General features: G+C 31.1%; 1 protein-coding gene across 1 annotated transcript in view; it reads right to left on the bottom strand.

Annotated features, from left to right (window-relative positions):
• The window catches only part of LOC131957616 (putative leucine-rich repeat-containing protein DDB_G0290503), a 30688-nt gene extending 21846 nt beyond the window's left edge, over positions 1-8842 (bottom strand). The window contains exons 1-5 of the mRNA XM_059322350.1: positions 8792-8842; positions 8200-8298; positions 7873-7996; positions 7485-7589; positions 6836-7311 (exon numbers count right to left, since the gene is read on the bottom strand). Coding sequence (XP_059178333.1) covers positions 6836-7311; positions 7485-7589; positions 7873-7981 — 690 coding nt within the window. The 5' untranslated portion in view covers positions 7982-7996; positions 8200-8298; positions 8792-8842. The remainder of the gene's footprint in view (positions 1-6835; positions 7312-7484; positions 7590-7872; positions 7997-8199; positions 8299-8791) is intronic.
• Positions 8843-15428: the final 6586 nt, after the last annotated feature.

A 15428-nucleotide genomic window follows, 5' to 3' on the forward strand; every position in this document is an offset into this window, starting at 1 on the left:
ACATCCAGGTTGATCCATCAGACACCACTGAAATTGTCATGGACAAAATATACGAAAAAGAAGGCATTCCACCAGATCAACAACGTCTGATATTTTCTGGCAAAAAGCTTGAAGCTGGTCGCAGATTGTCAGAATACAACATTCAGAATAACGAAACTATTCATCTTGTGCTTCGTCTGGGAGGTCCTACAACTACCTGGGACTTACATTGAAGAACCCAAGCTCAATCACTGTGTTACTCTATTTACTGTTCTTCTGAAGCCTATTCCAAATACTCTGTAGTCAAGTGGTGAAAATGTTGGACTGAGGTAAAACAATGGAACGACACAGTTATTTTTTAAAAACCCAGTAGATCTAGATTTAATGCATTATTAGCTTTTGTCTGTATCTTTAATGATATAAATGTTATCTGTTTCTCTTAGGAAACATTGGAATAGGTTAAATTAAGATATAATTTAATTAAAATAATTATTTATTTTCATCAATTGGTGTAAGAGTTCCTAGCCAAGTTGATAGTTAATCACTGATGTGGCATGTTTATGAAACCTAAGCAGATATTTCCGATCTTTGTTGTTTTAATGGTTTCACTAGGAGAGTAAACAGCAGAAATCTCAAATCACGCGAACGGCTTAAAATCTTAATCATTGCTTTATTTTGGTTTAATAACTTATTACAAAAGTGATGTGCGTTCGCTCCGATAATTTGTTAGGTACAGTGGCGTAGGCAAGAAGGGGTTAGGGGGGTTATATTCCCTCCCATGGACTCCTCTCTCTCTCTCTCTCTCTCTCTATGTATATATATATATATATATATATATATATATATATATATATATATATATATATATATATATATATATATATATATATATATATATATATATATATATATTATATAGATATATATATGTATATATATATATATATATGTATGTATATATATATATATATATATATATATATATATATATATATATATATATATATATATACATATATTTATATAGATATATATATGTATATATATATATATATATATATATATATATATATATATATATATATATATATATATATATATATATATATATATATATATATATATACATATATATATATATATATATATGTATATATATATATATATATATATATATATATATATATATATATATATATATATATATATATATATATATATGTATATATATGTATATATATATATATATATATATATATATATATATATATATATATATATATATATATATATATATATATATATATATATATGATTGTATGCATATCGAAACATAATTGAACCACTCCCATGACCGATTACTGGCTACGCCACTGTTTAGGTAATTTTGTTTTTACTCATGGCTCAACATTACAGGATAAAGCACAATTTAGGTAGGGAGAAAACAATTATTTCTGGTTTTTTAAATTATATAACAAAAGGTACTGAAGATTCCAATGCATGTGCAGGTCTGTATCGTAATGTATCAGTGGCGGAGTTAGAAAAAAAAGGCTCCCTCGCAAAACCATTATTGGGCCCTAATATATATATATATATATATATATATATATATATATATATATATATATATATATATATATATATATAGAGAGAGAGAGAGAGAGAGAGAGAGAGATATATATATGTAGCCTGCTTCACTGAATTTTAAATAATCTTTTTCATAAGTATTTTAACCACCCTGAGACAAAGTTACAGACAAAATTTATCTGCAAGCTCATTTCGGGCCTGACAAAATCGTGTTATGTAATAGTTTGAATAGCATTTCCTTTTCACCGACAATTGCAAAATAATTATTTGGTTGTAAGCACGTTGGTAGACGATATATAAACACGTAAACTTGATTTGTGCAATGGTTTCTCGCGTTATTTTTTTATTCATTTATATTTCATTCATTTTTATAGGAAGACGATTCTTTATTATGTCTTATTTAAATGATAATTGAGAGAATAAATTGCTTTTTAATTTACATAGTAAAACACTGTTTAAATGAGCTTTATGGGCATATATATTTTAAAAGGGCAGTCAGTCATAGCAGTAATGAGAACGTTTTACCTATCTTTTAAACTGTAGCTCTTGTAGATTTTAGAATATATTTTTCTACGCAACAGTTTGTTAGTTACTGTAGAACAATCGCTGCTAAAGCAGACTTAGTAGACCTGTTTTCTTTTTTTTTTTTACAAAACCACTCTCAAGGTGCACGAAAAGAGAATTCATTGTACGGCATCCGCCATTGTAATGTATAAATTGTTCGCTATATCCGTTTAACTGTTATGTAACAAAGATTTACATTAAACTCTAATCAGTAATTAGTTTAATTTGTCTTACGTCTTTATTATAAAGTCATTGATGCAGATTTTAGTATTATATTTTTTTTGCAACGGTTGATAAGGGAGCATTAATGACATAGGGCACTACACATATGTTTATCTGTATATAATATACATTGTCAATTAGTTGCTTTGGTTTGTGACAAGACAGAAAAACTATGATGATTTTCACTTTAAAATTTTTAACGTTTCACCGATTATTATCAATAGTCGCTTGAAGTGAGGACACCGTCAACCAAATCAAAGAGAAGTACAATTAGAATGACAATAAAAGACGAAGAACACAACAACATTACAAACACAAAAATGACCCAGTGAAAATAACGTACATCTTAAAATTAAAAAACAGCATCTAGACATGGAAGGAAGACTAGCACACGGATGTTACCAAACCTTGAAAAATGGCTGTCTTTACCAAAAGCCACCCTCAAAGATACACACGACAGAGAAGAATATTACTTGACAAACATCACTCACCCAAAAGCTGGACTGTAAACACGACTGAATTAAATTATTGTTATTTTTTATCTTAAATAACTTATGTATTATAAATTAAAACATTAGTCAGACAAGCAGCGCACAACTGACAAATCTACAGAAAATCTAACATCCACCACCACACCCGCCAGCTTTCCCCACACACAGACTAACGGAAGACATTAGAGTAGGTCAGCCAGTACACAACACACCAGGTAAGACGACGATTTAGATAAAGTCTTGGTGAAGGAAAAAGAGAAGACAAAACTACAAGACGGGACAAACTCTCTAAACAAATTCATGAAAAACTGTACACAGCTGAGCGACAGTGACTGACTTGAACCACAATTTAACAGAAGACTCGATCTTAGAGACGTTAAGTATAATACTCAAAGGGAGATAATAATTAAATATATTACTTGTACAAGATTTATTAGGTAGTTTCCCCTTTTATTAAAAAATACATTATTGCAGTAGACAGATAATAAACATTTTAAAATATATAGATAGACTATTCCTCTTACAAAATCTGCTTCTTAAAATCAACATGTCTAATACACCGCCGAAGAATTTTATTAGACTGAGGTATCTGTTATAGTTTTATATAACTCGAGACCTGAATACTTTATTTCACCGTCTTCAACATGTAAGGTCCGATGACATTTTCAACAACTGTTTTTTTAGTCTGCTGACCACCCATTTGACGTTATTCGATGCTTTCATTAATGATGGGCTCTATGAAAACTTCCTGTTTAATAAAGCCTTTGATGTTTCAGCTAAAATAACTCTAAAGGCTCTATACTGTATTCTCAATTATCCGTCTCTATGGGAAGTTTGTGTTTTGGAAGATAATGAGACTTACAACTGTGAAAAATGGTGTTTAATAAAAAAAAAACTGATCAAATTTTAAAAACTCAATAAAAATTTTAATTCAGACAAACGGTATGTCATGGTGAATTGTTATCGATAGGGAGATAAGTGTGGACCCTATGATAATAGATGATAGGCCTTTTCTAAAAAAATAAACAAGACAATGCTATTTGAAAAAAAAACTGTGTCATTATTTAGATGAAATTTGTTTTTCTTTAAGTTTCTATCTGAATCTATTATTTTTGTCGATCGACACAAAAAAGTTAATTTTGTTCTTTTTAATATTTTTTCTACCTGGATAACCGAGCCATAAAAAATGATACGCCAGGTTTAACAATAGCATTAAAAAACTAAAATCTGTTTAAGGGATGTAACGGACGAAATAAGCCAATTATTATGAAGGGCGATATTGTTATTTACAAAATACTAAAGAGACATGCAACTTTAATATTATTATGACCTGCATTACAGTTGTTGAAACTGGTATTAAAAAATAAAGCAAGGTGACAACACAATTATGACTATTGGTTAGGCTATAATTCTTTAATACAATACATAAAAAGGCTGAAAGAAATTACTGACAAAACATTTATGACTCAGCAATCTCTGTCGACAACAAAAACACATCGAAAAAAAGGAAAGACAATTTCGCTAATTTTTTAGAAAAATATCTAAATATTTAGTATCAAAATTTTAAAATATAAGTATGTTTAATGACGCGTGTAATGACTATCAATATAAGTCCTTATTTTCTGATATGTTGAAAATGTTTTCAGACACTAATCTATATTTACACTTTAATAAATGCAAAAAATTGTAAAACTTGTTGATATTAAAAAATAATATTGTTTTTCCTTGAAATGCTAGTAATTATGAACTTTAGTCTTGAAGGGAACAAGAATAATGTGAACATTTCAAATCATTCCATCCAGTGGCTAAAAATAAAACATCTCCAGTTTTCATCCGAACCTCAAAAGTCCCTGAAGATTCGGCAGATTTATCTTGTGTCGTAACAACACCGATTTTTTCCTGTTAGTTTTATTGTGAGATTTACTTTATACAGGCCATCAACAGGGCTGGTAAACACTCCAGTGTTTGGATCAAAGCGGTTTCCTACGTTGCGTTTTACACTTTTAAATGTAATAGCATCGTTTCCATTGCATTGTTTCCCGTCCCAACGACCTAGTGAAGCAACAAACCCCAGTGTAGAATGATTCATTTGTTGATTGGCTGCAAGAAATAAAATACAATAGGTATCTACACATTACCAAGTACTTATTACTAACTTATTTTTAAAAAAAACTTGTTGTTTGTAATTAGACCAAATTTTCGCAATAGTACTGTGCCGAATCCAGCGACTCAGCTTTTATACATACATTTAAAAGATAAAATTTCATGAAAAATATATTTTCTAACTCGATTTCTAAATAAAAATTAAGGATTACATTTGTATATTGAATACACGTAACCCACAAGAGACACCAAATCATGTACATTATGGACCAATTATTTGTTCAGAAATTTGAGGTCAATAAAAGGGTAGGATAAGCCCAAAACAGATGACTACTTTTATTCTATCTTTCTCGCACTTTTGGCTAACATTGGTTAGACAATTTTTTTAGGTGGGTTGTTTCCCTTGCTTAAGTAATTGAAAATGTCTCCTGCAGTAAAGTCCATTACATCTCTGATATGGGCTAATAGAATAAAACAATGTGAATCTACATTTAATGATTAATACGGAAATTGCATACTTCTACATAAAAACAATGAAATAAACAAAGCACATAAACTGTGTAACTTGATTTTTTTTAATTCAAAGGCTTTAGCTGTAGACGATTAACTTGAGATATAAAATCCTTAAACAAATAAAGATATAAACGTCTTTTTAAAATATGTTTATTAAGAACATAATCAGGAAATATTCGCAGAGTATCAAGATGTTTATATGATCTATTGTGTAACTTTACTTTGAAGCATTCACAAAAGAATCGAAGGCTCGAAGTTACACCATTTTAGATGAAAAATTAAACTAACAACTCACAGAAAAAGTTAATCACATTAACATATTTATTAAACGCAGTGTTTTCTGATAAACTATAAAACACTTGTAACTTTTACATGTTTATATTGTATATTTATATTGAAAATAAATAATCTACCAATAGATTGAAGATCCCGTGATAGCTTTAAAACTTCTTTTTCCAGAGTTTCAATCTAAGAACAGAACAACAGTTACAGAAATACATGTGTCACGAACTAATAATTTGTCTCAATCCATCATCTTTTTGTTTTAGTTTGCGCACTTAACTACAATAACTACAAGTACTTTGTCACATAGTACTGATATAAAGGAAGACTAGAAATTTTACTTTACATTTTTAATTTATTACTTTAAATAAATACAACTATTTTATTTAATATTTAAATATTAATAACTTTTTTAAACGTGTGAAACACAAAGATTAAGATTAAGAATTTCATGAGCACTTGTTTTCTAATTAGATTTAATATATTACATTATATTTAGCTAAAAACATTTGAGCTCATTTACCTTTTTCATTTTCTCTTCCCTAATCTCATAGTTTTGATTATATGTTTCAATTATTTCATGAAATGGCATCAATCTTTGTTGTAGAAGCTTACATGTCACAACATGCTAAAGAGAAGAAGTATAAAAGTACTTTTTGGTTTAGCAACCATGAGCTTTACCGACTCGACCACGCCGAGAAATTTTACAATGAATGCATTTATGGTTATATGATTTAAATACAAGTAAAAAAGAAGCTATGGTAGTGTTTAACCAACACAATTTTAAATAACCAGCAGACAGACCTAGACTTTGATGGACAGATGGTAGAGACATACATACAATAGTACAGAGATCAAATGTGTAAAACAAAATAAACAGATAATTTTATACTGGAGAAGGTTGTAAAGCAGACTAAAGCCATTAGAGGCTGTAGAGCCACAGGGGTGTATGTGTAAACATAGATTTTAGTTTAATACTACAAATGTGTTATAACTCAACATTTTCTTAAGGACAAGACAAAAATAAAATTCCTATATAGCCACTAATAGAACTCTAACATAATGCATTAATCTAAATATTATTAAAAATGTACCTTAGACAATAAAGTATCAAATGTTTTTGTTGTATCTTTTTGTATAGCAGATATCAAATCCGAATGTCTTTGAATTTCTTTGAAAGTTATTTGATCTATTTTATCTGTGTAAACTCTCATCTCTTCATTTAGTGTGTGCAGGTTGTTTTCATATTCTTTCATATCTAAAGAGAGTTTCTCCAGTGTTTTGTCTTTGTCTGATTCTTTTGTTTTTAAACTTTCAATTTGTTGATTCAGCTCTTCTATTTTATTATCTTGTTCTATTAATTGTTTTCTTAAGTTTTTAAAATTCTTTTTTTGTTTCTTAGACACGTTTTCAACCATTATCCCTATATCACTGTGTTCTGTTTCAAAGTTGCCTTTCCATTGTTTTATTTCTGATATGTCATCTTCAGTCTTTTGTTTTGTGTCTTGAAGGGATGATAAAACTTTTTCAATATCCTTTAGTCTTTTTATTGTTTCTGGGTTACATTCAACTTTTAGATTGAAATTAAATAAGTGTAATAGGCAAAAGACTAAAAAGAAAACATAATTTCTTTTAATGTAAAAATATACTCCAAGGTATTATATTTTAAATCATAATAAGATAATGTAATTTTACTTGTGCAATTATGAATAATTAAATTATAATTATTGTCATAAAACGTACCAGATCTAAAGGCTTTAGAAACAAATCCAGTGTCTGCTGTCTTCAAACTTTCTGGTGTTCTCTGTTCTCCTGTCATCAGAGTGGGAGGGTACAGCTTGGTGGATTCTGTCAAGATTTTATATACAGAAGTAATTACAGGTCATATACAACTAAATTATTAACTGATAAGTGTTTAGTAAGATATATGCGCATTGACAGTTTTTAATCAAGTTGTCAATTCATAAATTATTTCACACTAATTGTATTTAAATTATAACATTAAACACATTCTATGTGGGTTGCCACTAAATATTAAAATGTACACACTTCAAACAGTCGTTAACGAAGCAACATTATTTTATGCTCGATAAATAAAATAAATTATCTCAAAGTAGGCTAATGCACATACCCGTGAACATATCTGTTTGTTCTATTATAGTACTCTGTGCTGATGTTATCATAGCAAGTACATCTTTCATCGTCATTTGGGTGTCAGAATGGTTGTCTACACATTCCATTGCTTTTATTTTAATCTGTATTATTGGGGATATTATGATAAAAAGCGTTATATAGATGCAAATTGAAAATAATTGAAAAAATTAAACAATTTTAATACAGTGTAGACAAATAGTGGTCTGTTTTACATCAGGAGGCTATGTCCCTTACCACATCTAGTAAATAAAGGCTAGAGTGTTTTGTGCATGTTTCAAATAATACAAAATAGACTTGTATTTACCTGCTGTACAAAATCACTGATGCTACTCTGTAGATGAAAACTTGACTGTTCCAATAACTCGAGCAGGCTAGCTACATGTTTCTTTAAAAGTTGAGACCACTGAGGTAGAAAGATTTTATTTAACTCATATCGAAAGTAGTGTACATGTAGACGAACAATAGAGAAAATAAGAAACTTGCTTAGATCGTCTTTCATCCGGTCGGGGATATATATATATATATATATATATATATATATATATATATATATATATATATATATATATATATATATATATATTATGTTAGAGGATATAAGCACGTTGTGTATGTCCTCTATTGTTGGCGAATATAAGCACTTCCTATATAGAAAAGTGTTACTTTTACTTTTAATAAATAGTAAGTCGTATATTATAATTTTGATATTTCAAAACGTTAAGTTACATATTTTGTTTAAAAACAAAATTATATTGGAACTAGCATAATATTTTATTTAAGAATGGGTTTACTTTTAAGTGTACAACATTAGCGTTCTGCTATTATATTGTTAAGTTATTTTATGAACTCCTCCGAACATATATTATATTTATTGTTATTATATAAATCAGCAGTACCTTTAGGTTGTTTAAAGACGTTTTAGAGACGGGAAATAAAATGGCGATTCTCATTTTTCATTTTAAACTTGTTCAAATAATATCGGGAAAATCCTTTCACTTAAAACTTTAAATCAAAGTTTGTTTTGTTTATGAAGAATTTTTAATTTTTAACTATACACGTTTAGCAAATGTTATTTGATTATTGTAAGCACTTTCCCGAAGTAATTTTAGCCTATATGTTTATAAAAAACGAAATTTAAAAAACCTTAATTTGTTGAAAAACATAAACACGTAATTGAAATTAAAACAATGTAGGTTACTTCTTCCTAAAGAGTATAGGCGTAGGCAATACATTGTCAACTCATTTGATTGTTATGAAGATCCAGTGGCGTAGCGAGGTCGGGTGTCAGGTTGTCAGCCGGTACGGCACTTAATGGTGTTAACCCCCCCCCCCCCCCCCCCATCCCCCTCAGATGCGTAGCGACCCTTCCCGGAGACAAACTTTCAAATTTTCGATTTGCACCCCCCTCAAGTTTTTCTCTATATATTTTACTATTTTGCCTTGGTGTCGCCCCTCTGAATGGTGTCACCCGGTGTGGTCCGCACCCCCGCCCCCCTCCCTTGCTACGCCTCTGTGAAGATCGAACCCTAATAATCCAGCCTCCCAAATCTCTACTTCAAACGATTTCCTTCATGACTTTTTGTGTCTCTTCTCCTCTTTCCTCTTGGAATTTACACCAGCACCTGCTTATTGGTGTTATTTACTGTCTTTTTGATTTTATGCCCTAACCATGATATTGACATTTTGACAACAAAGGATAACCATAATGTGTCTGGCAGGTGGAGACTTGCGATCGACCATAATGACAACACGCATTAAGGGGTGAAGTGGCTGATATTTTTAGATGATGTTTTACGAGGGAAGCTGGTGGATAATACATTTTGTATCTCTGTATATATAAATGATGACAAACATTTAATGTTGTCAAAATTATCTTAGATAAGGCAGAGTGAAGCGTAATTTTTTACATTATGACTTGTTGTGACATTGACAACAAAAATATGACGAAGGTTGGGGTTTAATTAAGGTAAAGAGAAGTAAAAAAAATGTCATAAGTTACGATAGAATCACTAATTGATGAAAAGAAATACCTGAAATGAAAATAGTGAACATTCAAACAATAAGAAAAAACTCAAACTATATAGAAATAGTAAGATCAAATAAACATTAGTAAAAAAAACGTGATTTAATACATGGATACAAGTTGCATCTCACAATGCTTCTAGAATTAATAAAGTTGTTTGTTAGGAAATTCAGTTTTTAAAGGGCAGAATTTAAAATAAAATGATTTGTAATACGGACTATACAACAAGACAATCATATTTAAATACATTTTCATACGAATAGAAATGAAAGGGCAGCTACTCTAAATAACATTTTCTTAAGATGGCTGCTGTTTTTAATAGCAAATTTACTATCTCGAACAGGGTTGATAAAAATTAATTTCAGGATACATAAATTGATTTAACCATAAATGGTGATCTATTATTCAATTATCTATAATATTTTATCAAAATATACGAAAATATACTCGTATTTAATGACATATTCATTGATTCATTCTCTCCCACATTACTACTTTTGGCCGAATTTACGACGCTAAACTAAGATTTTACCAAAAGTATTTCTGGCTAATTAAGCAGTCACTAATGCTAACGCTGAGTTCACTATTTAAAGATCTTAACCAAAAGATATTTAAATTCTGCGATAAACTTTATTGGCTGATGATGCTACAAAGAAACTTTTATTTTTTGACACTGGATGTAGCGTTTAGTATAATAGTATAAATGATAATGTGGTTTCTTTTTGTGAAATGAAACGCTTGGGTTTCAATTTTAGCGATATTCCAAATCCAAACCACAACCCTGACAATAGCACTAACCCTAAATCTAGCCCTAACCATAACACTAGCCCTAACCCTAACCCTAATAGTAACACCAACCCTAATTGTAACCGTAACCTTTTGTGTTTGCGTTGCGTTTGTTTTTGTGTTTCCTTTTTTCTTTGTCTACGTTTGGGTTTGCATTTATGTTATGTTTGCGTTCGTTTTGTGTTTATGATTTGTTTTTGGTTGGTTGTGATTAGGTTTAATTAGAAAAGTAATATATTGTTTTCTTTTAGGTTTTCATTTGTTTTCTATTTGTATTTGCGTTTGTGTTTTTTTTTATTTGTGTTTGGGTTTGTGTTCTTGGTTAAGTTTGAGTTTGTTTATATGTTGATTTCGTTTTTTTTTTTGCTTTTGTGTTTGTGTTTCCTTTGCGTTTGTGTTTACGTTTATGGATGGGTTTGCGTTTGTGTTTGTGTTTTTGTTAGTTTTTGTTTTTGTGTTTGCGCATGCGCATGCGCTTGTGTTAACGTTGCTTTTTTGTGTTTTTGGTTTTGGTTGGTTGTGGTTAGGGTTAATTCGAAAAGTAATACATTTCCTAAACCCGGGCAATGCTGGGTATATGCTGATTACTAAACACACATATCGTGGTCTTTTACAAATAGGTTTTTCACAGAGGACAGGGCAGGGTCTGGCCGTACGGCTACTTAATATTTAAAGTTTGAATCGCGTAACATATATTTAAAAAGCACACTACAAACACAGCTAAAACTGAAATGTTTATTTAATTTTCCTCCAGGCAAACAGCACAACGGCGGGGAATATTTCACAATAATGACATGATTTGCACTTTTGTGACAACTTTTACAAGGTTATGTAAAAAAATATGTTAATTTTCAAAATGCATGTCCATATCAAAATATTTTAACCTTAAAACTAACTTTAAAACTTACCACAAACAACCAAAATAATACAAATACGACAACAAAAACAAAAACAAAAAAAAAAACAAGTAAGAACATGAACATGAACATTAACATTAACATGAACTTGAACGTAATCGTAAACTTTAATGTGAATGATAACGTAAACTTGAACGAGGCTATCGACATGGACATGGACATGGATATAAACATAAACAATAGCAAGAGTTTGAACATTTACATGAGCATCAGCATAACAATTAACACCAATATCAACATTAATATAAACATCAACATCAAATTGCCTTGTGCTTTACTATACGTTGAAGGATACATGTGACAAGGAATAGAAAGATTTAAAAAGCTAAACAAAATCAATGTCTTCTGACAAAAGTTATTTTCATTTCTCAAAACCAAAAGAAATATATACACATTAATCTAAATTTAAAGCTAAACATCTGAGCCCGAACTTGAAATCTTTCTGAAACAATAATTGAACCGGAAACGAAATAAAAACGAAAGTGGAACCGCAATTTTAACAGTGTACTGATGTTAAACTTAAACATATTTGTTTTTTCATATCCTCAAGGGGCGTTGTGTAATTAATATCAGCATCGAATTAAGTTATACAAAAGTTACATCGTTGTTATTTATATAAATTTACATACAACCCATCATAGGCGAGTAAATAAATGAATAATTATATTTATATTATCAGTGTATCAATTTTGAATCCCCGACAGTTTTTTGGTCTAAATATTGATACATCCAAATATCAACGTCATATATGATTACATTTAAACTATCAATTTGCATGAATGTAAAATAGTATCTAGACAATTCAAAGTATCGATTAAAATTGCTATATTGATGCATTGTTAATAGTAAAAGTCGCAATCACCGCGTTTAGATACATTATTTGCTTTAATGAAAAATTATTAAAAATTAATTATAGCGGCAAAAACTTATATAAAATATGTATAGATACAATGGTTTCTGATCAAATACAACCATTTAAAGAAAAAACAATAAAAGTTGAACAATTCATTGAATATAGTCCTGAGAGTAAAAATGTATTCAGAAATCGTGCACACACCAATTGTGTCAGGAAGTAATATGCGACGTGAAGAAGTCACCTGAGTTATATAACAGGCTCGACGTTTTCTTTCTTTACTCTTTCGCACTTGAGTGTTTTTTAAAGATCAATATGGATCTGTTGCATCCAAGGAGACATGTATACAAACGAATGTAACATTATCTAGTTACCTTGTAATATACATCGACTTGGCCGATTCCTACTGTAACGTTATGTTATACTACAGTTCCGGTCAAATTTATTTTTTTATTTTTTTTTATATGTGAATCTTCCGATTTTAGACTATAAAGAAAGGAACTACTTCATTCAAATTTGATTTAGATCTAGATCTATAGATCTACGCTATGAAATATATACACTTTTTTTTGGAGGATGGAAAATGTAAGTATGACACACATAGAAAAAACAATTATTGGAAATTCTCGTGAAAGAAAATATGAATTTCACAAAACTAGATATCAAAATGAATTAAGTGTAATGGGTAACAGAAGGGGAAATTTAAAAAAAACGCATTGCAACTCGCACTACATTAACAACGACAAGCCAAACCGGACACCAACCATCCCACACTCCAACCTTCGCCCTGCTCTTACCAACACATCACATTACATAGCCTAACTTAGCCTAATCCCAACCTCACCTCACTAACTCTACAATACAAAACCCAATCACTCATAGACACGATCCACCACACACATACAAAACACAAGACGGAGTAGATAAAAAACCACAGCCTCGCACACCCCATTATGTATAAAAAAGATTATACCCTACAACGTACATTAAAACCCACAGTCCACTGCCCATACCTCACACCCTTTATCACACGATCCACACCTAACCACTTATCCCACATCTCACACCCAATACACCACAGCCTATTCCACTACACATATAGACCAAACCCCAATCAACTTACCCCACACTCACAACAATCCACACTAAACCATCAAAGGACATGAACAGCACACCAAACAAACCCTATGCGGATGTCACTATCTTATTACCTCGAGGGTAGATGCTATTTGTTTCAATTATAGTATGACTTCAATACTAATTATCGATCTAATGTAGTCCAACTTCAAAGTGCTAATTTCCTCACGTTCGCCACACTCACGTACGATGTTTATTGAAAATGTGTTGTTTTAACGCGAATATTGAGTGATTAACATTTTCTGTAAAATTTTCTATAATCTATATACTACTAAAAGTCAAGTTTGTTTACATGTTTGAATATTTATTTTTTTGTTTGTTTTTTTGTTTGTTTGTTTGTTTGCCTGATCGACTATTGTGATATGTTCGACTCAATCTGGATAGCTGTAAAATAGTATGTAGGTAGAGAATAATTTTTTAATGCAGACAGACTGTTAATCACACATTTATTTAAAGACGTTAATTAATTTATTGATTTATTCATACGCAGAATAACCTATTTTTTTAAAAAAGATGAAAACGACCACTACACTCGGCGGGACCGTGACGTCACAGGTTTTTGTTTACTCTTTAGTACAATAAAATGGCGGCGTCTATCGAAGAAAATTGTGTTCCCATTCAAAAGTTTAACGCGTTCTAAATCTAATTTTCTGTCGGTCATAACTTTAACAATACGTCCGTTTGCTGTATTTATTACGTTCCAACACTTATATCAATTTTAAACTGTCTTTTTTCATTTAGTTTTACAATAAATTTCTCTAGATCTAAAGATCAGCTGTCGAAGGAAAGTTATGAATCTAGCCTAGATCTAGATCTAGCCTAGATCTAGGTCACTAGACTCAATGTAAATTCTAGATCTAGACTTAATGTAAATTCTACATCTAGAATCTATTTCAGGCCTTAATACATCTAGAATCTATTTCAGGCCTTAATTATTTTATATAAATCTTTGTTTGGCTAATTTAAGATAAAATTTATTTTGAAAGTTACTAGATTCTACTACTAGACTTAGATCTAGATCTATGCGCGGAGACTCAAAAGTATAGTATAAAAATTCATTTGTGACGTCACGAGTAAATAGCTAAGTTGATAGCGTAGTTCGCTCTCATGTGGGTGGCACAGGTTCTAGACCAATAGTTCAATGATCTTTTTTTTCAATTTTTTTTTTTTTAGATGTGAATGATAAAGTTGCCTATCTGAACTTGGCAGGATACAGGGCAGGTGAAGTAGAGTTCATCTGTTTCTTTGTCCTAAGCATATGAAAGGATAGTGTGGTCAGAGACATGCTCGGCTGGAATCGTTTTTTAAACGATAAAAACATGTTGTCTGAGACTTGGCGGGACACTGGGCAGGTGAAGTAGAGTTGAGTAGGTCACATGTGACGTCAGTATATGAAGGGATAGTCCGAAATCGGTGTTTTCGGTGTTTTTAAAAGATAAGAAACATATTTTTGAATGTGGGGTCTGTTTTTTGTGACGATAAGTGACACTGCAGGACGGGGGGGGGGGGGGGGGGAAGGGGAGGTGGAGGGGGGGGGGGCGGGGGGGGGGGACATATGTTGGGGCGCCAAAATGGTTTGGAAAAATAAATTGAAAGGTTGAGGGGGGTTCAAATCGAAAGTTTGAGTGGGGGGGGGGGGGGTGCACATCAAAAGTTTGAGGGGGGGGGGGGGTTGAAAATCGAAATCTTGGGGGGGGGGGGGGGTTAAAATCGAAAAATTTGTCCCCGGGCGCCGGGAAGGGTCGCTATGCCTCTGAGTGACAGACGTGATGTTTTTTGATGGATGACCCCCGAAACCCACAGTTATCCAACGGATG

The sequence above is a fragment of the Physella acuta genome, unplaced genomic scaffold (assembly GCF_028476545.2).
Source record: "Physella acuta isolate Inbredline_101_S28 unplaced genomic scaffold, ASM2847654v3 ptg001250l, whole genome shotgun sequence".
Classification (NCBI taxonomy): domain Eukaryota; kingdom Metazoa; phylum Mollusca; class Gastropoda; family Physidae; genus Physella; species Physella acuta.